General features: G+C 33.4%; 1 protein-coding gene across 1 annotated transcript in view; it reads left to right on the forward strand.

Moving 5' to 3' along the window:
• The window catches only part of SYCP2 (synaptonemal complex protein 2), an 88,948-nt gene that overhangs the window by 44,742 nt on the left and 17,460 nt on the right, over positions 1–26,746 (forward strand). Inside the window, exons 16-28 of the mRNA XM_081291963.1 lie at positions 296–370; positions 792–938; positions 2,922–3,021; positions 3,836–3,993; positions 5,957–6,026; positions 6,827–6,884; positions 7,565–7,698; positions 8,035–8,462; positions 22,275–22,402; positions 23,407–23,443; positions 25,549–25,619; positions 25,717–25,774; positions 26,228–26,283. Of these exons, the coding sequence (XP_081148089.1) occupies positions 296–370; positions 792–938; positions 2,922–3,021; positions 3,836–3,993; positions 5,957–6,026; positions 6,827–6,884; positions 7,565–7,698; positions 8,035–8,462; positions 22,275–22,402; positions 23,407–23,443; positions 25,549–25,619; positions 25,717–25,774; positions 26,228–26,283 (1,520 nt within the window). The remainder of the gene's footprint in view (positions 1–295; positions 371–791; positions 939–2,921; positions 3,022–3,835; positions 3,994–5,956; positions 6,027–6,826; positions 6,885–7,564; positions 7,699–8,034; positions 8,463–22,274; positions 22,403–23,406; positions 23,444–25,548; positions 25,620–25,716; positions 25,775–26,227; positions 26,284–26,746) is intronic.

Genomic DNA, 26,746 nt, shown 5'->3' on the forward strand with positions numbered 1-26,746 from the left:
ATTTAATGAGAATTTAAGGTGACAATTCATCTTAAATGAATTGGGGGAGATATCCTGTTGAAAAGTTTAGATAGTGCAGAAGATTTATGTTGAAAGATAATAGGATATATTGGTGAGGAACCCTTGTAGAGGGAACAAAATGGTAAGACAAGGTTACTAGGAAGTAATTGAAGTGTTCTGAGGAAGGGTATTTATATATATGAGAAAAGGAAATTTTGGTAATTTGGAAGAATACAGATAGGAAATAATTGCATTAAATGGAAAGAAAATGACATTATTTTGAATTGAATTTTAGGAATTTGCCAGAAAACAAGGTATTTCAGTTGCCAAAACATCTGTGCATATACTTTTTGATGCAAGTGGATCACAGGTATATCTCTGACTTAATTTATTTTTATCACTGGGCAAAGTTGAAGAGTAAACAATAATAGCAATAAAGTTGACAATGGGTGAATATCTAAAAAAACATATTATCTCAATATAAACGGAACTCTAATAAAATGTATATGATTTGTATAAAGTTACTAATGATAATTTCATTACAAAGATTACAGCATTATTGATAAACACCACTTTTAGTAACTTTGTAAATTAGAAATATATGTTCTTCCACTAAAGGCAACACTTGTTTACAAATGAATATTTAGTTGAGTCACTTTGTAAAAATTGGTATATGGATAAAAGAGGGAAAGAGTTGACATTTGTAAATGTGAGGTGAGTAGATTTATTAAAATTTTATTACTTTATGGGTTACAGTTTTAAAATAGTTTTTTTCTACATTCTCTACCAAGATTCTAGTGCCAGAAAGTCAGTTCTCACCAGTAGAAGAAGAACTTAGTAGTTTAAAAGAAAAATCTAATCCTCAAAATGAATTTGCTGAGCCTCCAAAATACATAAAAAATAGTAACCAAGGAAATGTGAAAAATAGTCAGCTCGAGGTAAATATGGTGTCAAAATAGTTGTTTATAGAACTGCATAAGTCAAATCATTGTTATAATAAGTACAAAAAAAACTTAGCTTGCATTTATATATTATTGGCCTTGATAAATGACAATTCAGTTTCCTCCCACGTTTTGCAAATGCAAACACAAGAAGATAATATTTTGGCTGATTATGTATATGTGTAGGGTTAGGAGTTAGAACAGGTTTACTATGGAATTAGCACTCTAATTCTTTTCCTACTTCTGCTCCATCAAAGAAACTTTCTCTCCCATCTACCTTTTTATAGATTTTTCTCTAAAAGCTTACTACCTACCCAGTGTTCTAAACATTTTACGGCTTCCTTGCAGAGCTTCTTTCATACACATAATTTAAGCTTTTAAATTATGTCCAGACTTGTCCTCAAAGTTCTATCAGTGCATCTATATTCTTTGTTCTAAGATTTCCTCTTGTCTCTATCTTCAAGTCATTTCTAAAGTCTAATCTTAATTTTTGCTCAAATCATATCTGCCTCCACACCTCAATAACAATACTGTTAATTTTTCTGGAGATAGCCTTGATGCTGACATCTTTTCCCCATATATCTAGAGCCAAGATGGTGATGACTGTCCTTTCATAGTGTCTCTCATATCCTTCCTTCCTTCCGTTACTCACCTCAGTACACCTAGGTTAACGTCGTAGCCTCCTAATTGGTTGTTGACACTATTGCTTCATCCTCTAAGCTATCCCTGCTATGCTAGTGAATTTGTTGTTAAATAACTGTGTTCTGACAGCACTCTTTTGCTCAAAAATCTTTTTATCTCACTGACTCGATAGATTTTGATTTAGTTCTGTAGACCTGCAATCACATCATTTGTTCCTTTTTTTAAAAAAAAAAACTTTACTCATCTAAAACATACTTATATTTGCAGGTCTTAGTTCATTTTTCTTTCTTCTTGAAACTTTTTTTCTATTTCAGATTTTATTAATCTTATCTTTAGTCGACTATGACTCTCCACAGGCTTTTACATACATTTTTGCATGTTTGTTACTCAGTACTTTCTTCTGTGGTGTTATGTCTTCAACTAAATGAAAAATGACATCTTTTATTTCTTCAGTATATAAGTATATATCAATATTTCAGCTCTCATTCAATATATCACAAAAACAGTAATTTCTTTAAGAACAATATACTGGTTCCAAAGCTGCTTTTCTGGTTAATATTAAAATTCCTTTTCCTCCTGTATTTTCTACACTTACCCCACATCCCACATATATACCTATTCCCTGCTCCATGGTTTATTTTCCCCTCTGATTTAAGGAACTGTTCCTTGAAAAAAAGAAAGAAAAAAACAGCTGTCCTATGCTTCTGTATGGTATGTTACTTTATGTGGTGCCCTCAGAAACTTTGAATTTTTGTAGTCCCCACTTTTGCTTATCTACTTCTGGTACTCTTATAAGTCATTCACTCTGGGATGATGTAGAAAAATACAAATCCTTGTTGAAGCCTCTCCTACGTGCCACCAAATCTCTAAATTCCTATAGTGGCTTATTTCAAAGGCATTTTGGTTTCCACAGATTATTAATTCCAGTTTCAAAATTGTGTGAAAGTTTTAAAGAATGCTTAACATTATGAAAGCATTTAAAAATAATTTTACATAAGTACGTACATAAGTACAAACATAATCCTCATAAAATAGAAGAGGAAATTGCAAGTTAGCTAGATAAACTTAAAGTCAGTAAAATATTTTCAGTTTGTACATGAAGGCACTATATTGTATACATCTAGATATTTAATAAATATTAAACAGTATTTCTGATTTGTTTTGATTACTTATGCAATACCAAATATGGATAAAACCTTGTGGTCAGCCTGAAACACAGAAATTTCTGAATATTGTCTTATTTTTAAAAAGCATCATATGCATGTTATGAGTAAAATTGTAGGATATTTAATTTCAGAGAGAGTGTATGTTTAATGTGGTTGTTTCTCATGGTTTAAGATAACTACTCCTAGCAAAAGAAAAATGTCTGAAGCATCAATGATTGTTCCTGGTGCAGATAGATACACTGTGAGAAGTCCAGTACTTTTAATCAACACATGTAAGTTTTATAATCTTAAAAGATTTTTTAACAAGTATTATATTTCAAAGGAGAAAATATTTAATTCCGGGAAATTTTGACATCATTTTCCTGAAGAGACATAAAATTGATAAAAATATGAATCACAAATATCTTCTAGTGGGAAGAAAGATATAATGAGTATTGAGATATAAACATTTTTCAAAATATTAGTATCCAGCATTAATAATTTATCATAATCTAAACAGGAGGCAGCATAACATAATGGTTAATAATTGAATTAATCATACTGTTTGGCTCTTCCTGTACCCCAGTGTGTATTTTGTAAGATTATTTTCTAGCTAAATTTAGAACCACTGTCTTTTTTTGTGATACAGAATCAAAGTGTCTGTCTCATCAAGATTAGAAGATTAAATAAAGATCATCATTCAAAAAGGAATATTTATTAAATATTTAGACAATGCTTGGCATATACTAAGAGTTATAAATTTAGAAAAAACTGATACTTTGTGCTAATAGTTTTAAACAAAGTCTGTCTTCCTGACAATTTAATATTGACTTTCCATTCCCCAAATCTGCTGAGCAATTGCCTAATGTATGACAAATTTCTCAAACTTAATAAGTCCAAAATTAAGTCTATCTTACCTTACACTCTGACATTTTTTTTCTCCACTTCTTGATAAGTGGCATCCATGTCCACTTATTTTTCTAAACCAGAAACTTGAAAACTGGTTTCCAAGAACCTCCCTTTCTTATCTTTCTCACCTAAAAAAGTACCTCAGTACAAAAAAACAAACAAAAAAAACAACTCTCACCATCCTTTGTCCTCCTTTAGCAACACCACGAAGAAGAAGAATTAAACCACCACTGCAAATGATAAGTTCAGCAGAAAAAGCTGCTCTTTCTAAAGCATCAGAAAATGGAGTGGATAATGCTATATCCCTTAAACCTAGATCATCAGAAGGAATAAATAGGAGAGAGAATGCAGACAAAGTAAGTACTCTTTGGGTATTTTTTAAATTGTTTTCAGATTATCATAGAAATATATATTGAGCTGACTTCTTTTATAACCAGTATATTTTTCTAGATATCATTTATTATCCTTTAAAATAGGTTTCTTCTAAAGTATGACTCATTTACTATGCTTGCTATAAGACTTATTAACATCTGTTCACTATAATTGCAGCTTTTACACTGTTAGGAGAAAAGGTCTTTCTATTATTAAGAGTTTGTGGGCTGGGGATGTGGCTCAAGTGGTAGCGCGCTCGCCTGGCATGCGTGCGGCCCGGGTTCGATCCTCAGCACCACATACCAACAAAGATGTTGTGTCCGCCGAGAACTAAAAAAATAAATAGTAAAAAAAAATTCTCTCTCTCTCTCTCTCTCTCTCCTCTCTCACTCTCTCTTAAAAAAAAAAGAGTTTGTGATACAAGTTAACATCTGCTATGGAGAAGGCTTTAGTGGGTACAGAAATGTGAGATCCAAATGGACTCTGTATTTATGTATTTCAAAGTCTCTCATGGTTAATAAGATAATCACAACACAGTGTAAGCATCATCAGATGTACATAGAAGTTTCCATAACAGCCATTGAAAAGGCTAACCAATATAGCTGGAAAAGAGGGTGAAAATCAGCAGAGACCTTTTAAGGAAATATTGAGGGAGGGTGAATTAATTTTTGAAGTACCAGTAAAAGTTAGTCCCATGAATATTGAAAACAAGGGCATTCATTCCAGGTTATTGAAGGGACAGGAATGGGGAATGGATAAGGAAAAAAAATGGTTTCTTGGAGAAAGAAAAGTTTGTAGATGAGGAACACTTAATGGGTTTTTATTTTCTTCTGGAGTATGAACATGGTAAATTTCTCCTGGGATCTGTTGAAGCAGGGGTCAGGAACAAGTAAAGATTCAAAAATAGCTCCTAAGAGTTAAGGGGGAAACTTGAGAATAAGTCCAAGTGTTAGGCAAGGTTCAGTTTAAATTTAAGACTGAATTTGATCATTGTTACTGAATACAATACATTTATGAACATACATTAGTTCATAAAATGTGAGCAATATTCTCAAAGCATAGTAGTCTTCATGCTAAAATTTTAAAAAAGAGCACTTGGTGGATTTTTTAAAACTTTAAATGGGTGTTTGTGGGAAATAAAGAATGTAAGTGTTGAAGAAAGAAAAAATAGTTAAAAACTAATGGCCTAAATTATTGAGCTAAGTATTTTTTAATAAAGGTATTATTTTTTAATTGTTTGCCATGGTCCTGAATATTGTAAATGATAGGTATTGTAGCTAGAATTGCACTTACATATTTCAGGAGAACCCTCTTCACTGTGACACCCAAAAATGTACCTGCATATTTCTACAGCTGTTTCCAAGTATAGAAAATCATTGGCTAAATTAGGTAGAAAAGATTGCTAAGGCAAGGTAAAATATCTTGGGATATCTTGGGTATATTTTCTGAAAGTGATAGCAAATTTTAATTTTATCTTCATGAAGTATGATTCTGTGGCTATGGAAAGAGGAAAGCTTAATGCAGACAAGAACTTACCTGGGCAGAGGCCAAAAATTTTAAAATAATTTAATACTTCATAATTTCCAAGTTCTCTACATACTTCAGTGAAAAGACAGAAGAGGTATAGCCTGTGAAATCAGCAACAACAGGAGATTTGCCGTGGAGGTTCTAGAGATTGTCAATAATAGATGAGAATTATTACTCTAGCTATGGATGGGATTAGAAAATTTGTAGGATCTTCTGCCTCCTTGTCTGCAATGAAAGGTAGCTTCTTGGTTTCAGAATAGGTAATATTCTAGAATGACCATAACATTTATGAAATATATGCACTGTCCAACTTTCATAGCAAGACAGATTTACTTTTTCAAATGTTAATACTCTTGACGTTTTTAAAGTATTCATATGTCTTAATTAAAGTTTACATTAATATGTGTCCTGTGTTTGTAGCATATTAAAACTGCTAAAGTTGCGGAAAAGACAGAAAAGAAGGACATTGAATTCCCAAACCAAAATTTCAGTAAGTTCTTTTTGGTTTAATTTAAGTTGCTTTAAAATATAGAGAGAGCTGGGTACAGTGGAGCATTTCTGTCATCCCAGTGACTTGGGAGGTTGACACAGGTAGTTCACAAGTTCAAAGCCAGCCTCAGCAACTTATGAGACCTTGTCTCAAAATGAAAAAAAAAAAAAGAGCTTGGGGTATTGCTTAATGGTTAAGTACCCCTGGGTTCAATTCCTGGTACCTAAATGAATAAACAACAGAAATGAAATCCAGGACATTGTTCCTGAATCACAGGCAGTGGCAACAATAGATAAACCTGTGTAAATGAGAAAATCCATCAAATCATATAGTATATATTGTTATTTTTAGATGAATATAACAGATTTGAGAAATGTAACATTTGTTATAGCATTGATCTTGTTCAGTTATTTAGCCCCACTGACTTTCATTGAGTTGAAAAAGAAAAAAAATTATAATGAGTGTGTTTTGGTATATGCCAGGAACTTTTGAGGTTGCACAGAAATAGAAGAAAATTTCTGTTTCCATTAAATTGGGGCCTGAGGGCTGGGGTTTTGGCTCATAGGTAGAGCACTTGCCTAGCATGTGTGAAGCACTGGATTTGATCCTCGGCACCACACAAAGTAAAATAAAGACATTGTATCCACCTATAACTAAAAAATAAATAAATAAAAATTGGGATTTTGAGATGGAGGAAGCAAGAGATCAGTATCCAAATTTGTGGATCTTTATGGAATTCTACACTAACCCCCATTTGACTCTTCCCAATTATATGAAAATATCATTTTTGTTTTATTTAGATGAACTCCAGGACATTGTTTCTGAATCACAGGCAGTGGGAAAAATAGATAAACCTGTGTAAGTATGAGAAAATCCATCAAATCATTTAGTATATAATGTTATTTGTAGATGAATATAACATAGTTGAGGAATGTAATATGTAATATTAGTCATAGCATTAATCTTACTCAGTTATTATAATAGCACAATGGGAAATGGTCTATACTTATTTCCATATTAACCAACATAACTCTTTTCAAGTTGAGAGATTTTAAAAGGATGAGATTTTGGGCTGGGGATGTGGCTCAAGCGGTAGCGCGCTCGCCTGGCAGGCATGTGGGGCCCGGGTTCAATCCTCAACACCACATACCAACAAAGATGTTGTGTCCGCCGAGAACTAAAAAATAAATATTAAAAAATTCTCTCTCTCTCTCTCTCTCCTCTCTCTTTAAAAAAAAAAGATGAGATTTTTTAAATGTAATGTATGAATGTGAAAAAATTTAACTTGGTTTAAATACACAGTAGAATGTATGAAAAGTGAGATATATTTAGGTGGATATTCAAGTAGTTGGAGTAGTAGTACTTTTCTAATTTTTTAATCAGACAATTATAAATTTTAATTTTTGTCATGTCTTATGAAATTATTTTCATGTTTAAACAGACTGTTTTCAATAAACATTGGCTAAATAAAAGTCAAGGTCTTAAGAGTCATATGCTAATTTTTAGTAATATATTAAGCAAATGAATTTATTTTCTAGGCTGCCTGGTGTTTTAGACAACATCTGTGAAAATAAAATGAACTCGAAATGGGCATGTTGGACACCTGTAACAACTATTAAACTATGTGATAACCAAAGAGTCGATACTTTTTCAGGAGAAACATTCAATCAAGGTGAAACATAGCTTTGTATGCATGTGGTGGTAGTACAAAGAAATAATAACTTCCTTGGATGTCTAACAAGTATTTTGGGTTTTAACAAATTTTAATTATTTCCAGGCACAATGGCACACTATAATCCCAGCTACTCAATAGGCTAAGGCAGGAAGATTGCAAGTTTGAGGCCAGCCTTGGAAATTTAGTGAGACCCTGTCTCAAAATAAAAAAGGAACTGGGATGTATCTCAACGGTAGAGCATACCTGGGTTCAATTCCCATTACTGCAAAAAATAAAAAAATATTATAAATTTATGCGTTTTATTTAAGAATTAATTTCTTGTCTTTCCATTAGATATTGATATCAACAAGCAATATACTAAACAAAAATCATCTTCTATATCTGATGATGATTCTGAAGAAACAGAAAATGCAAAATATACGAAAGAAATAGTGGAGCCTAACAAAGTATACAAAGCAGAAGAATTGTGCAAAAGAAACGATCAACAACAAAATCATCCACAGTATTCAGAGCAGAATACTGAAAATACCAAGCAGAGTGACTGGCACATTGAATCTGAAACAACTTTTAAGTCAGTTCTTCTAAATAAGACAATTGAAGAATCTCTGATCTATAGGAAGAAATACATATTGTCAAAAGATGTGAATACTGCTATTTGTGATAAAAGCCCTTCTCCTAGAAAAAATGTGAAAAGTCAGAGAAAATCAGGGAAAGCAGTGACTTCGGAACTTAATTCCTGGGAATTGAAAGAAAAACAAATGGTGAGCTTTCAGTGAGTTTTGATGTCTTCATACCAGTAAGGTGCCTACTTAATTACATAAAGTGAAAGTTGATTGCTGCATATTTAATGTGTGTAATGCCTTATTCTTTGATTGAATGTATAAACCCTGAGAGTAGGTTTCCCCTTATCCTCCTTACTCATTTCTCCCTAATCCCAGCCCTGATAGAACAGTATTTGATCCATATTTCTCCTTAATCCCAGCTCTGATAGATCAGTATTTGACCCATGCAGACATGTGTAGAATAAGTGAACCCTGAAGTTTCTATCACTTCTCTTTGGGTTCCTCCCATTCTCTCCTTTTGAATATACATACCAAGCAATTCTTTCTTCGTTTTTATAAATGGTTATTTTTGTTTTTCCTCTATAACTAACCTACCAAAGAGTAGGGCTTGTGTTTATTCAGACTTTGTTTTCCTGCATGTCCTATATTACTCATAGTAGCATCTTAAACACTTCTTGGATGAACGCATTAAATCTTTAAAAGGGTTTGCAGGAAATGATGTAAATAACTTAGAAGAGACTGTCTTCTGCAATTGTTGCTAATTCTTATTGGAGCCCCAGCTTTATTTTTCAGACTAAATCATCTAAGTATTACATCTCCAACACAGTTTAAATTACTCTGCATCACACTTACACAGAAGAAAAATTTTACTTTTTGTAAAAGTTGTCATGACTTTTTGTAATTGCTATCAAGATACAGATTAAGGAAAAGTTTTAATCAGAATACATTTTATTGCCAATAACACAATTTGCTTTTTGCCATCCTATGATAGTTTTTTTTAGGTTTAGATTTTCATTTATCCTCTGAAAATACTAATACCTGAGTTGTCAGATTTCTGGAGTCAATGTAAAATGTTTATACCTTGTGATCTAGACATTATTTAATTTGTTGACAGCCTCCTTTAAAATTTTTTTTAACCTACAATCTACTTTTCATGTTTAATTTGTGTGCTTTCTTCCATATATTCCTTTGGGATTTTTAGGTTGGTTTTTTTTTTTTTTTTTTTTTTTTGATTCGTAGTATGGTGTTCTTTTCTCTTTAGGCTCTTAGCTGCTATTTAGTTCCCTCAATCTTAGAGGAAGTAAGATTCCAACTGTCCAAACACAGTTATGTCGTTTAATTTTTAATTTGAAACTTTTTTTTGGTGGGGTAAGAATATTAGAAACATTTCACAAAATTTTCCTGATCTAGTTATTTCTTTTTTTCTGGAAGTGCAGAAACTTAATCCTCTATTCTAAGCTGTGGTGTGATATTTTAAAAATCTGCAGTTTTCAGAGGTTCTCGTCGTTTCTTTGTACTTTCTGTATCACTACACAATATTTCCTGCCAGTTTAATGGATCACTCTAAAGTAATCATCGGTCTGACTTTGCCTTCCTACTTAGTATATCACAGAGTAAATCTCTGTAGTTCAGATTTCTCACCCTGGCTCTAATGATATTGAAAGTTCTGAAATCACACTATTTTTTTTGAGGTTACAGACAGATTTATTTAGGAAAGCAAGAATACATTCAAGGGAGAATGGGGTCTACTCTGACCTTCCAGTTTCTCTTTAATTATTTCTACAGCTTATCTAGGCCAGGGTATCACCACACGTAGGCTCTGCTTGCCATCTCCTTAACAGAAGGGATAAAGGGGAGGTGACCTTGACACATACACCCCTTACAGCTACTCTGTGACAAGAGCAGGATCTGCTGGTGGAAAGGGAGCGTCAGCTAGCCCCCTTGGTCTGGGGACCGTAGCTAGGGACTGGACAGGAGGACTGAAGTCAGGGTGGAGTTGCACAGTTTTGTACCAGTTTTTCTAGCCTTTGTTTTGAACTTGGTGTTGCTTTTTTTCAAGGAAGGGCGAATGTGGACCACCCAGGACAAGGGCTGAGAGCATGGCTGGGTTGCTGGGGAGTTCATGTTTCACTTCCAACGTTCATGGGCATTCCCTGCATTCCCACAGCTCCTGGGCCCTCCTCTTTGGGGACTTGGACTTTTTAATTTTGCTTTCTGCACCTCCAAATTCCTATCTCACTACTATGTGGGAGGGACTAGGTTACCATGGAACAAAAGACAAGACCTTAAAGAGAGAAGCAAGTCTTAACAGCGTGGCCAGCAGTCCAGTCAGGGCCTGTAGGAGGACAATGTGATCAGAGAAGGGACTGAACCCAATTTGAAGGGGACTCAGGGGAAGACAGCCCCTCAGTAACCACCCACACTCCAGTTGAATCCAATTACCTTCCATTCTTATATGCACCAGGCTGTGTTCTCTCCCTGGGAGGGGACGGGACATGACACATCCCTGAACACTCCTCCCCACCACCCTGTGACAATTTCCTCTGTTCTGACCTTCCCCACCTGGTTGAGCTCTGTCCTCCTCTGCAAAACCACTCCTGAAGCAGAGTTGACCCCTGCCTGAGCCCCTCCAGCCCTGCAGAAACCTCATCCCAACGTCCATTTCTCCTCACACTATTTTAAAGGAGGCTTATTTTTACTGTATGTTTTATTAAGACGAGTAAACCATGTCTTCATGCTGATAATCTCAAGAAGTATAGTACATGATAATTTATTACTTATTTATAAAAGCATATGGACTTCAAAATGGTTAAAAAGTTTACTATGCCTATATTGCTACAATTAAAAAAACTCCAAATACCTTTTATTTAGGAAAAAAAGTAAATATAAAATCAGGAGACCTTATATCTTTAAGAGTATTGTTAGAATTTTAAAATTATACTGATACTTTTTTTAAAGTTAATAGACTTTGTTAGGAGAGTTTCACATTTACAAAAAAAAAATGAGTAGAAAGTAAAGAGACATCATATTTTCCCTTATCCATTTCCCATATTAACATCTTGCATTTAAGTCATGTATTTGTTAGAATTGATGAATCATTATCGAAACATTATGATTATTAACTAAAGTCCATTATTAACTAAAGTTCAATCTCTGTTGTATATTCTGTGTGCTTTGATAAATATGTGATAACATGTATACACTATTACAGTATCATACAAAATCGTTTCATTGCCTTAAAATTCCCATGCTGCACTTATTCATTTCTCCTGCCAAAATCCTAGGAAACCACTATTCTTTTTACTACATCCATAGCTTTTTTTTTTCTTTCCAGAATGTCATGTTTTTGGAATTTTATAGTATATAGTCTTTTCAGAGGTTTCTTTCAATTAGCAAATGCATTGGAGGTCTCTTAATGTCTTTGCGTGGCTGTTTTGGTTGTTGTTTCTTTTTTTTTTTTTTTTTTTTAGTACTGAATTATATTCCATTTTGTGGATTTAACAAGGTTTATTTTCACCTTTTGAATTTGCTTGGTTGCTTTCACATGTTGGCAGTCATGAATAAAACCACAAAACATTTATGTGCAGGTTTCTGTGTGGACATCAATTTTTAATTCATTTGGGAGAAATACCAGGGAGCATGATTGCCGAATCATATGGTAAGAGTATGTTCAGTTTTGTTAAAAAACAGAACAAAACAAAACAAAACAAAAACACCACCAACAAAAACTGCTGTCTTCCAAAGTAGCCATACCCTTGCATTCCTGGCAGCAAGGATTGGGAGTTTGTTGTGTAGTATTTTAATTTGCAGATTTCTAATGACAGGATGTTGTATATACGTCCATATTTTGCCATCTGACCTGTATATTTTGTTTGGTGAGTTGTCACTTAAGACTGTTTCGCATTTAAAAATTGGCTTGATGTGATATTTTTGTGTTTTATTTAAGAGTTCTGTGTATATTTTAGATACCAGTCCTTTATCAAACAGCTGTTGTGCAAGTATTTTCTCCCAGTCTGGGTCATTCTCTAAATGGTTCTAAGTTTTTAATTTGAATGAAGTCTTATTTTTTTTTCATGATTTGTGCTTTTGATGTTGTATTTTTTTTTGTTTTCCAGTAAAACTTTATTTATTTATTTATTTATTTTTTATTTTATTGTTGGTTGTTCAAAACATTACATAGTTCTTAATATACCATATTTCACAGATTGATTCAAGTGGGTTATGAACTCCCATTTTTACCCCGTATACAGATTGCTGTGTCACATCAGTTACATTTCCATTGATTTACAAATTGCCTTTCTAGTGACTGATGTATTCTGCTGTCTATCCCATTCTCCACTATCCCCCCTCCCCTCCCCTCCCCTTCTCTCTCTCCACCCCCTCTACTATAAATCGTTTCTTCCACTTATATAATTTTTCTCCTACCCCTCCTTTCCTCTTATATGTAATTGTGTATAACCCTGAGGCTCACCTTCCAATTCCATGCAATTTCCCTTCTCTCTCCCTTTCCCTCCCGCCTATCATCCCTGTTTAATGTTAATCTTCTTCTCAAGCTCTTCGTCTCTACCCTGTCCTTGGTTACTCCCCTTATATCAAAGAAGACATTTGGCATTTGTTTTTTAAGGATTGGCTAGCTTCGCTTAGCATAATCTGCTCTAATGCCATCCATTTCCCTCCAAATTCTATGATTTTGTCATTTCTTATTGCACAGTAATACTCCATTGTGTATAAATGCCACATTTTTTAATCCATTCATCTATTGAAGGGCTTGATGTTGTATTTAAAAGGCACTGACAAACCCAAGATAACCTAGATTTTCTTATATGTCATCTGCTAGGAGTTTTCTTGTTTTATAGTTTAAGGCTATGAATCATTTTAAGTTAATTTTTATGAAAGGTATAAGGTCTGTGTGTGTCTAGGTTTTGTTTTTTGGGGGGGGGTTTGTTGTGTTTTTTGGGGGGTGTTTTTTTTTTCGAAGTGGATATTTAGTTGTTCCAGCACCATATGTTGAAAAGATAATCCTGTCTCCATTGAATTGCCTTTATTCCTTTGTCAAAGATCAGTTGACATTATTCATGGGAGTCTATTTCTGGGCTCTTTGTCTATGCTGTTCTGTTGATCCTTTGTCTATGCTGCTGTTACTACACCGTGTTGATTATCGTAACATTTTTATATGATTTGAAGTCATGTAATGTCAGTCTTCTGACTTTTTATTCTTCATTATTCTGTTGGTTTTTCTGGGATTTTGCTTTTCTGTATAAACTTAGCAATCTATTTGCTCATAACCACAAAATAGCTTGCCTAGGATTCTCGTTGGGATTGCATAAAATTTGTAGATCAAGTTAGGAAGAACTGACACCTTGACAGTATTGAACTTCCTATACATATATGTGGAATATCTCTCTGTTCATTTGATCATCTCTGATTTCTTGCATCAGAATTGTGTAGTCACATACATGTTTTGTTAGAATTATACCTAAAGCAATTCATTTGGTGTGTGGGGGGTGCTAATATAAATTGTGTTTTTAATTTTGTTGCTATTTATAAAAACGTTACTGGGAGGAGATTCAAGATGGTAGATTAGAGGAATGCTGCATTCCTAATTGCTTTGAGGCTCAGGATTCAAGTAGCGGGAGTACTGTTTCTCAAGAGAGTGAAAGAGTGATTTCACAAAAATTCAATACTGGATAGTCAGAGTGTCTTAGAGACTCAGAAATTTGGGTGCCTTGAACAAAGAAGAAAGAGTACATTTGAGCCAGCCCATTTGTAGTAGAGGCAGAGGCATGGGTCCACCTCAGAACACAGAGAAGCAAAATGGACAGATTTGGTATGGAAAAACCTATAGATCAGAAAAGCAGCATGAACTTAGCTGATCCAGATGCTGTATTGAACTGGTGTTTGAAAATAATGAACTGGTGTTTGAAAAGTGCTCTGTGGCTAGGGAGAACTGAGGTAGTAGTCATCCTGAGGCAAACATGCTGTAGCTGCTGCTATGGAACCTCAAGGGCAGAGCAAACATTTCCACGATGCCCAGGCAAATGCCTACTATGTGGCTTAGGATGTACCTATCAGAATGTGAATGGAAGAGGCACAGAAAAGATTGTACCAGGGGGAATTCAAGTCAGAAAAACAAAGGGGAGCCCAAGTTGCTTTTCCTACAAGTCTGGCAGCTCAGAAGACCCGATGAAGAGGGTCAGGAATTTGAACAGGGAGATGTGAATACACTCAGGTGCTAAGCCTGGGAAGGCTGTGTTTATGGGCAGCAGAGAGGTTGGAGGATGGACTCCCCTGTCCCATGAGTAGAATTCTAGGGAGGTTCCTGAGATCCCAATTTTCAGAGCAGAGCAACTGCCTGGCCCCCTGTTGTGTTAATCTAATCTCTCCAGAGCAGACACCACCCAGCAAAGCCCCTAAAGCCTGAATAGACCTAAACTCCAGCCCCTGGAAATCCCCTCATTGAACTCTGCAGCAGCCCTGTCTTGGGAGTGCATTGATCTGGTCTGTGTGGACAACTCCAATTAACAGTACTTCCAACTGCATCCTATCTTATATGGTAAGAAGGGAAGCTGAGCTATTTCCATGAGCCTCAGACTTAGGCCACTCCAATGGCTAGCTCAGTGAAAGCAACACAAAAAAGAGGAAGAGGTTAAGAATCTTCAGCCCTTGATTGTGTGGAGATTCAAGATGGTATATTAGAGGAATGCTGCAATTCATTTGCTTTTGTGCGGTCTCTCATTCTCTGTCTCTTGCTGACCATTTTGACCACATCAGTGGAAACACTTTATTTTTCATTAAGAATCATTTTTTTCCGCACACGTGCGTGTGTGCACACACATACACACACACTTGCTGTGCTGATTGTGTATATCCGTATTTCTCATTTTTAGTATTTTTTATTAAAACATAATTATCCCATATTTATACCCCTTTCCCTCTTTCTTCCCTCTATCTCATTCTCTTCCTTCCACTACACTGATCTGCCATGTATCTTTATGATGTTCAATCTCCTTTCTTGCCACCTTCTTACCCCTTATTTTGCTCTAGTTTCCACAAATGAGAGAGAATTTTTGGCTTTTGATTTTCTAAGTCTGGCTTATTTCACTTAGCATGATTTTCTCCATTTCCATCCATGTACCAGAAAAAGCCATTGTTTTACTCTTTATGGCTGAGTAGAACTCCATTGTGTATATATACCACATTTTCTTGATACATTCATTTGCTGATGGACATCTGGGTTGATTCCATAATTTGGTCATTGTGAACAGTTATTTTTTCTCATCTTGTGTTTTGAGAGTTAGGGGTTTTGATTTATTTATTTAGGTTTTGTTTTTATTGGTTTCTTTCCTTTTTTTCCTCTGCTAACAGCAAAACTTTCTTCTTTTTCTTTTTTCATATTTTTCTCCTCCCTCCTTTATAACCATCACCTACTACATCTCTTCTGCATTCTGTGTTCCCTTTTAAACGTTGTAAACTCACTTCTACTTTCTTATATTTTCTTTTCTCTCAATAAACTGTATTTACACCATCTTTTAGAACTGGTTTATATAACTCCTGCACCCACCATCCATGCTCTTGGAATTACTGCTGTGGATAACATAGTTGACACCTGCTCTTTGCTTTAATGCTCACTCTAGTTCATGGTTATTTATTGTTTTTCTGTTGGCATGTGCTGATTCCTCCATTCCTCTTTGTTATGGTAATTAATATTATAGATGTCATACTAGGAACTGGGTACTTATTGTAATGCTGTATTTTGTTTGTTGGTTATTGCTATTGTTTGTTTCCCCTATATTGTGAGATGCTAAGGACCTACAAGGACATGAGGAGTTGACAGGGTAGAGACTCTGGTGCTGAACTAAACTAAACTCAGCCAAAGGGTTGCACATACCTTGCTTCATATACATATTAATATTCAAACTTCAGCTATACTTTAATACTAAGAACAGAAGAGACAAAAACCCAAACTAATGACCAATCCCCAAGTAGAAAGGGATGAGAGTAAGCCCTTAGGTTCTACTCATAGACATCCACTGCTACAATAAAAACGGAGATGTAACACAAAGGCTGTGGATGCCACACTTATGAAGGGGGTCTCAATCTAGATCATTCTAGGATGCTTTAGCAAGTCTGTGTCTTAAGAAGGCTCACATGTAAGAGTGGAAGAGAAACCCATTCAAACATGTGCCTAAAACCTAACACAGGAATAAAAGAAATATGAGAAAACAGGGTAATAAAATACCTGCTAAGGTTCACCAGCAATTGACCTCAAAGATATTGAAGTGGATGAAATTCTAGATAAAGAATTCAAAAGAATAATTATAAAAATGATCAATGAATTCCAAGAGAACACAGAAAAACAACTGAATGAATTAAGGAGCCAGTACAGGATATGAATGAGAAATTGATTAAGAACATAGAGATATTAAAAAAGATCCAAATGTGCAGGTGAAAGTCTAATAGAGTAGACCATGCTGAAGACAGAATCTGAGTTGGAAAATAAAAGTGGCCAGGCTTGAACATTCAGGCAATATTAAAGAACATAAGAAACTATGACCAGAATATACAAGACATCTGGGACAACATTAGTAGACGAAGTTTAATTCATTAGAATTGAGGCAAGTTGTGAGATGCTGGCTAATGGAGAGGACAACTTCTTCAGGTAAATAATTACAGAAAAATCTTCTAAACCTTGACAATTAGATGAACATCTAGATATAGGCTACATTCAGAATCCCAACTAGACAAGGAAGAAAAAAAAAAACTTCTCTCAAACACATTATAATTAAAATGCCTAACATACAGAGCAAGGATAGGATTTTAAAAGCTCCAAGAGAAAAACGTCAGATCTCATATAGAGGCAAGCCAACTAGAATTACTCTGGATTTCAGAGCACAGTCTCTAAAAGCCAGGAAGACTTGGAATGCTGATGTTCCAAGTCCTGAAAAAGTAGCTGTCAACCAAGATTGCTATATCTAGCAAAGCTATTCTTCATAATCAAAGGAAAAATAAAATTCTTCTGTGATAAGATTGGAATGCTGGTATACTGAGCCAGCATACAGAATTAAAGATTCTCCATACAGAAAAATAAAAAACAACCCCAGAGCTCACAAATGAACAAATCTCATTTGAACAATAGCTAAGCAAATGAGAAACAGGACCAAATAAAACAATACAAATAAATCAAAATGGCAGGAATTAATAAACCTATATTAATAACAACTCTATAACAACTTTTGATATAACAACTTTTGATATAAATGGTCTCAGCTCTCCAATTGAAAGACATAAGCTGGCAGAATGGACCAAAAAATAAGATCCAACTATGTTGTTTCTAAGGGACTCACCTTACAGGCAAAGACAGTCACAGGCTGAAAGTGAAAGGGATAGAAATTGATGTACTATGTGAATGAAGTCCAAAAGCAAGCAGGGGTAGCTACTGTCATATCTGACAAAGCAGACTTTAAATTAAAATCAATCAGAAGAGTCAGAAGATCACTTCAAACTGGTAAAGGAACAATCATAAATATTTATGCCTCAAACATTGGTGCAACTAATTATATAAAAAAGAAACTACTTGAATTAAAGCCTCAGACCCCAGTACATCCTAGGTGATTTTAACATACCTCTGTCACCGTTAGAAAGGTCATCCAGATATAAACTCAGGAAAGACTCCTGAAAAATATTATAAATCAAGTGGACTTAAGAGACATCTATAGAATATTTCATCCAACAACAGCTGAATACACAGTCTTCTCAGTAGCTCATGGAACCTTCTCCAAGATAGACCATATTCCAGGCCACAAAGAAACTCTCAGCAAATACAAAAAAAATTGATATAATTTCTTCCATCTTTTTCTAAAACATTTATTTTTTAGTTTTAGGTGCCCCATACATGCTAGGCAAGTACTCTACCAATGAGCCACTACCCCAGCCCCAATTTCTTCCATCTTATCAGATAATAGAATTAGAGATCAACATCAGAAAACTATCAGACTATATAACATATGGCATAAACGTATAAAAATATGGAGATTAAACAATATAGTTTTAAATGATGAGTGGGTAGTAGAAGAAATCAGGGGAAAAGGTAAAAAAAAATTCTGAAATGAAACAGTGATACAACATTTCAGAACCTCTGGGACACCATTGAAGACAGTTCTAAGAGGAAAGTATAGTTATGAGTGCCTATTTAAGAAAATTAGATCCCCAATAAACAACCTAATGATGCATCTCAAGACCCTTGAAAAATAAGAACAAACCAATTCCCAAACCAGTAGAAGGAAACAGTTAAGATAATAGCTGAAATCAATGAAATTGAGAATAAAAAATACAAAGGATCAATGAAATGATTTTTGAAGAGATAAACAAGATTAATAAGCCTTTAGTCAATCTAACCAAAAGAAAAAGAAGACTCAGTAAAGTTAGAGTTGAAAAAGGAGAATCATCACAGACGTCACAGAAATCCAGTGGATCATTAGGGAGTTTTTTAAAAATTCAACAAATTGGAAGACCTAGAAGATATGGATACATTTATAGACACATATGACCTGCCTAAATTGAACCAGGAAGACAGAGAATCTAAGCAGCATTACTAGTAATGAGAGAGAAGCAGTAATTTAAAAAAAAAACTATCAAGAGCCCAGGATCAGATGTATTCTCAGCTGAATTCTGCCACATCTAAGGAAAAACTAATGTCATTGTTCCTAAACTTCTATGAAATAGATAGCAATGGAACACTTCCAAATTCTAAATTCTATGAAGCCAGTATCACTCACAGATGAAAGCCAGATAAGGACACATCAAGGAAAGCAAACTACACACTAATATCCCTGATGAACTTACATGTAAAAATCCTTAATTAAATATTAGCAAACCATATTCAACATATTAAGGAGATTGTACATCATGACCACGTTGGTTTTATCACAGATAGGTAAGATGGTTTAACATATTCAAATCAGTAATGTAATTCATCACATTAATGTAATTAAGCACAAAATCATTCCTCTCAACAGATGAAGAGAAGCCCTTTGATAAAATTTAGCACCCATTCATAATAAAAATACTGAAGAAAGTAGGAATTGAAGGAACCTACCCCAACAACATGAAGACTGTATATGAAAAATCTAAAGTTAATCTCATAGTAAATAGGGCAAAACTGAAGTCATTTCCTTTAAATTCTGCAATAAGACAAAGATGTCCATCTCATCACTCCTATTTAATGTGGTGCTAGAAATTCTATCCAGAGCCATTAGACTAGAGAAGAAAATAAAAGGAATAAAAATAGAAAAGGAAGAAGTCAATTTATCACTATTTGCAAATGATATGATTCTATACTCAGAAGATCAAAAAAAACTCTACTGTTATAACTAATAACTTCAGCAAAGTGGCATATTATAATATCAACATACTAAAATCAGTAGCTTTCCAATATCAATAACGTATCTGCTGAGAAAGAAGTCAGTAAAGGAATTTTTCACCATAGTCATTTTTAAAACCTAGGAATAAATCTCTACCAAGGAAGTAAAAGACCTATACAATGAAAACTATACATCATGGAAGAAAGAAATTGTTCATAGAGAAGCAGAATTAATATTGTGCAAATAAATGGCTGTAACTCCAAAAGTAATATACAGATTCACTGCAATTCCCATCAAAATAACAATAACATCCTTCATTAATCTAGAAAATAATAGTCCTAAAATTCATCTGGAAGAAAACAAGACCCAGAATATCCAAAGAAATTCTAAGCCAAAAAGCATAATACCTGACCTCAAATTATAGCACAGAACTATAGTAAAAAGAACTGCATGGTACTGGCATAAAAAACAGACACATGGACCAGTGGTGCATAATAGATAATGCAGAGACAAACCCACACATGTATAGTCATCTGCTACTTGACAAAGGTGCCAGAAACACATTGGAGAAGCAGCCTTTTAAGAAATGGTGCTGGGGGGCTGGGGATGTGGCTCAAGCGGTAGCGTGCTCGCCTGGCATGCGTGCGGCCCGGGTTCGATCCTCAGCACCACATACCAACAAAGATGTTGTGTTCGCCGAGAACTAAAAAATAAATATTAAAAAAATTCTCTCCTCTCTCACTCTCTCTTTAAAAAAAAAAAAAAAGAAATGGTGCTGGGAACCCAAACTGGTTATCCATATGTACAAAAATGAAACTAGACTCTTATCTCTTACTGTGCACAGAAATTAACTCAGTGGATCAAAGACCAAGGAATTAGGCCAGAAACAATGCAACTCCTAGAAGAAAACTTACAGTAGACATTCCAGCTTATAGGCACAGGCAGTGAATTTCTAAATATGACCTATAAAGCTAAGGAAATTATGCCAAGAGTTAATAAAATTGGCATCAAATTGTAAAGCTTCTGCACAGCAAAGGAAACAAGAATGTGAAGAAAGGACCTAGAGAATGGGGGCAAATTTTTGTGAACCCCTTTTCTTAGAGGATTAATATCCAGAATATATAAAGAACTCAAAAACACTTAAACCAAAACAGCAACAACAACAACAACAAATAATCCAATAATAAATGGGCAAATGAATTAAACACTTCTCAAAAGAAGAAATACAAATGGCCAACAAATATATGAAAAAGTTTTCAACATAATTAGCATTTAGGGAAATACAAATCAAAACCATATTTAGATCTCATCTCACAGCAGTCAGAATGGCAGTCATCAAGAATACAAACAAAGGATTTAGAGGAGATTGTAAAGTAGTACAACCACTATAAAAATCGGTATGGAGCTTTCCTCCAAAGATTGACATAGTACTACCATATGACCCAGATATACCACTCCTTGGTATATCCTAAAGAATTAAAATCATCATACAACAGTGATACATGCATACGCATGTTTATAGCAGCACGGATCACAGTAGTCAAACTATGGAATGAGCTGAGGTATTCACCAGTAAATTATTGGGTAAATAAAACGTGGTATATATACACATGAAGTTTTATTAAGCTGCATGAGTGGATGTTGGATTTTGTCAAATGCTTTTTGTGTATCTGTTGATATTTCTTGCATACCAGAATACCATTTGGTAGTGGTGCATAGGTTTTTTTTTAGTACATTATTGGACTTGATTTGCAAATAATTTGTTGAGAATTTTTGCATCTGTGTTTATGAAAGACACTGGTCTGTAGATTTCTCTTTTTAATGTCTTGGGTTTTGGCATTAGTGTCATACTTGCCTCATAGAAAGACTTAGAATGTATTCCGCTTCTCTCTCTCTTGGAAGATTGTGGAGATTTAGTATCATTTCTTCCTTAAGTATTTGGTAGAATTTACCATTAACCCATCTAAGTCAGGCACTTTTTGTTTTAGGAGATTAATTATAGATTCACTTTCTTTCATACATACAGGAATATTAAAATGATCCATTTATTCTTGCACAAGTTTTGATACCTTGTATCTTACAAGAAATTTGTCCATTTTATATAGTTATAAAATTTGTAGACATGGAGTTCATAATATTCTTTTTACCACTTTAATGTCCAGGTGGTCTAAAATGATGGCCCCTCTTCCTTTATCAATATTAGTAACTTGTGCTGGGATTGTGGCTCAGTGGTAGAGCGCTTGTCTAGCGTGCGTGAGGCAATGGGTTCGATCCTCAGCACTACATGTAAAAAGAAAGTTATAAAAAAATAGTATTTTTCTCTCTCCCTCCCTTAATTTGGCTAGAAGCTTATCAATTTTATTGAACTTTTCAAATAACTGGCTTCTTTTTCCTAAAGTTTATTTTTATTCTCATGTATAGAATAAAGAAACTACTCTATAGAGCATTCTGCATAGCTTTTATGTTAAAGTCTTGTCCTGGTTGGTTCTAATGCTTTACAAAACCCAACTTATTAACTAATTTTGGCCCTTTTTATTTTTCTTTGTAGATATATATAGAACCAAATTTTTCTTGAATTTTTATATTTAGCCTTTATTCTTCTTTGAAAGTCAACTGGGAGAGTTTTAAAGTAACTTACAAATTGTTTCAGAGAGAAAAGTCAAAAGGAAAAGAATTTACTAATGCAGCAGAAACCTTAATAAGCCAAATTAATAAGAGATACAAACCAAAAGATGACATGAAGTCTTCAAGAAAATTAAAGGAGTCTTTGATGGATGGGTATGTTGATTAAAATTTTAGACATAAATATTTTTCTAACAGCTAACAACTGAATTATTTTTTTAAATGTTAGTTTTAAGTATGCATTCAAATCATGTAACTATCCAGTAGAAAACATATAGTTGTTATGAGCAATAGCTGTTTAGATTAAGCAGGAGGGAAATTAAATTTTAAATGTGCCATTCTAGTGATTGGTTACATTTTATAAAGTATCAAATAATGCCATATCAATACAGTATACTATTTTAGAAGTAAATCTTTAGGATGCGAGTATCTTACAATTTTATTTATGGACTCTAGTACTGAGAGTACTGAGTAAAACTAAATTTAAATATGTTGCTTAATGAAATATGAAGTTTAAGTGAGCTTATTTAAATGAATTATTTTAACATAGTAACTAATGTATTCCTTATTATCTTAAGGTTAATTCCTTTAATACAAAATGTTCATTTATGAACTATCAGGTTGTTATTTTGGTACTGGGGATTGAACCCAGGGGTGCCTTACCACTGAGCTATATCCCCAATGCTATTTATTTATTTTTGTCTTGAGACAGTGACTGAGTTGCTTAGGGCCTTAATAATTACTGAGTCTGATCTTGAACTTGTAATCCTCCTGCTTCAGCCTGCCAGTTGCTGGGATCACAAGCATATGCCACTGCATGCAGCTGTCAGGTTGTTAATTCAAATTAAAATTAATCCTTGCCCTGTTAATTTAATTAAAATTAATTAATTCTGACATTTAAAAATGACCTTCAGGGCAAAACCATTTTTTAAAAATTGTTTGCTACTTCCTGCTTCACTAATGATTCAACTTATAATTAACTATTTTAGCTGCTATTTTCTCTTAGGAAAGCTGAAAAATATAGCTGTGGCATTTTGGTTATTCATAAAATATTGAATATAGTGTTAGTGACCAAAATATGTTTTGCCTTATATAAAATAACTTTTGAGAAATAATCAATATTTAATTGCTCTTTAAATATTGTCAATGTTTTTTTATAGTGGTTTTTTAAACAAATCTGACCTACAACTTAGTAAGGTAGGTATCCTTTATTTAATTTCACCAAACCTGTAGTCAAACTTGATATTTGACTGTAGACACTAAATTAGTATTAAGAAGGAATTGGATGCTTCTTTTATATAAGCTCAATATTTTACTTTTTTGTACATGATTCAGTATGTCCATATCACTGGGTTGTTTTTTTTTTTTATTTTATTTTGCGCTAACTTATCCCATCTGTCTTGACAATTACAGGTCCTTCTTAAGTCCTGATTTGGTAAAAAAAAAAATATTTTATCTTCATTGAGGCAAAAATAGTTTTCTTAAATTTATTATTTAAAATTACTTTCTGTAATTTTATCAAATTCTGAAGTTTACCCTCTGTAAGTTCTTTTGAATCTTTTCTCCTTTATGACAACTCCTATTGTCTTTCAGTTCTAATTTCTGATTCCTGAACTGTTACGATAGTCTTTATGTAATTCTCTTTGTTTATAGTGTAATATGTTTCTGTGCCAATCCATTCATTAGTACATTACTTATTCTCTTTAACCTTTTTTGGAAAGAACTCAAATTCTCATTCCTTCTTTTTTGATTACCAAGATCTTAATATTCATTGGGAGTCTTGCTTTTGAGTCTGTCTTCTTTGTGAAAAGTTTCCAAGGTCCCCTGACCAAAGAAAAAATATATTCAATTGGAAATAAATAATTTTTTTGTGCTTTTAAAATTATTTTATTCATTACTACAAGGTTTTCCCTTCTCCTGTCTTACTAGGGTGTAACTGTCTTGAGTCATCTTTATATCTTCTTTTAACATCTTTGTTCACCTTTGTACATCTATAATACATACATGTATTAACATTTGCATATCCTGTTTTATATGATGTTCTGTAATACCTAGCTGGTATTACTGGTACACAAAAGAGAAATAAACATACATACCTGAACACTGGGTAAGTCAGATAAGTGATCAGAGGAATGATATATATATAGAGAGAGTTTTGAGAATAATGCAAATAATTCTATATGAGATAGCCAAAATTTTAAATTGAAAATAAATCACAAATTAAAATGAATGTTTTAGATTTTAATATTTATAACTTACCAGATGTTAAATTAGTCTTCTGATTATTTTGATTAGTTATTTAGCAATATTACTTAACCATAGTTAAATGTAATAAATCAATACAAATATTAATTCATTAAATTTTGTTTAACGTCTTTACTGCCCTCAGTAATTTGTGATCTGGTTGAATATATTTTGAGCTATAATCTATGTGAATAATTGTACACATATTTTCCCCCAAATAATTAATACATGCATTTAAATCATTTTTCTAGTGTGGATGTTTGATATTTTCCTTTTATATATTTAAGGTGCATGAAATGATGATATTACATAGTGAAATGATTATTGTAGCCAAGAAAATGAACACATCCATTATTTCACATTATTCACCTGTATGTGTGTTTCACAAAACACCTAAAATATGATTTTTATGGGAAAAAACTGAATACAATATAATATTATTAACTGTAGTCCTCATTTTCTATATTAGACTCTAGAATTGATTAATCCCTACCTATTATCCTTTAATCAACTTCTCATTTCCTTCTCCTTGCCCCACTCATGACCACCATTTTACTATTTCTATATATTCAAACTTTACATTCCACATGTGAAATCATGCAGGTTTCTTTCTGTCTGCCTTAATTTCATTTGACATAATACCCTCTATGTATATAGATGTTGTGATAAATGGTACTATCTCTTTGTTTTAAAGCTGACTAACATTCTTGTGTATTTGTTTGTGTGTGTGTGTGTGTGTGTGTGAGTGTGTGTGTGTTTATTAGTTTCCTTATCCATTCATCTGTCAGTACACACTTTAGGTTGTTTCTCTTAGATATTAAAATAATGTCACAAGGAACATGGGAGTGCAGGTATCTTTACAGGTGGTGATTTAATTTTTTGAGGTATATGTTTATTAACTCACATTAAGGAAAATGTTATAAATGCCAGATTTATAGTAGTGTAAGTGCACATGGAAATGTTAAATAGATGAATATTTAATTGCATATGTGATTTGTTTGCTATGTGGTCAGTAGTAGTCTAAGTTTAAATGGTTTATGTAAACCTTTTGTATTTAGGAAAAAGTTCAGAAAAAAAGTTACAGAAAACTGAAGACTACTTTTGTTAATGTTACTTCTGAATGCCCATTGTAAGTAATTTTTTATTAATCTTTTCATTTTTTTCATATTTAAAGAAACTAAACATTTCTTTTATAATGGAACTAACATTTGTATTTAATTTCACAGGAATGATGTTTATAATTTTAATTTGAATGGAGCTGATGATCCTATTATAAAACTCGGAGTAAGCTAGAAATTAATGTTTATTTTGTACTTATTCAGTAGTTATTTTGCATGTATTATACAGTTATGAGTGTTTTTGATGTGCATCTTCTTATAGATGTACTTTAAAATTTTTTTAAATATGTGAAAATATATTTGGATAACCAGCTAGGGTATCTCTAGGGTTTTTCTAAATGTTTTGCAGATAAGGTGGAAAGAAATGAGTGGGAAAAGTAGAAAACTTATTCTATCAAGAAAATATTTTTTTTTTTTGCTGGGACAGGTTTAAAACAAATACTTTCATTTGTTTTGCTTTGAGTGTATTTTATTGTATTTATTGTATCATTTTAAATTTTATTTTCAATTTTTATGATTCTAAGAAATGACAGAAACTAGATTTTGTGCTTATTCCTTAATTTTTGTTTACCTTGACACTAAGAATACTCTTTATTTTTAATGTTTATTCACCATATAGATCCAAGAATTTCAAGCTACAGCTACAGAAGCATGTGTGGATAATTCAATGAAATTGTAGGTGTTTTTATTTTAATAACATAGGTCAGATTAAAACAATTTTAACTTTTTCCCCTCTTAAGTAGCTTGTCCTCACTCTGTTTCTCTAAGAGTTTTTAACATAGGAGAGGAATGAAATTAAAATGCTACTGTCATGATTATTTTTTTTTAGTTTTATTGATTTTATTTTTTTAAATACATGACAGTGGAATGCATTACAATTCTTAATTCACATATAGAGAACAGTTTTTCATATCTTCGTATGTAGAGTATGTTAACACCAATTCATGCCTTTATACATGGACTTTGTGGGGGGGTTTTTTGCATTACAATTCTTATTACACATATATACCACAATTTTCATTTCTGTATATAAAGTATGTTGACACCCAATTCGAGTCTTCATACATGTACTTTGGATAATGATATCCATCACATTCCACTGTCCTTGCTAATCCCTTCCCTTTCCCTCCCACCCCTC

The sequence above is a fragment of the Spermophilus citellus genome (assembly GCF_964194105.1).
Source record: "Spermophilus citellus genome assembly, chromosome: 4".
NCBI classification, from domain to species: Eukaryota; Metazoa; Chordata; class Mammalia; order Rodentia; family Sciuridae; genus Spermophilus; species Spermophilus citellus.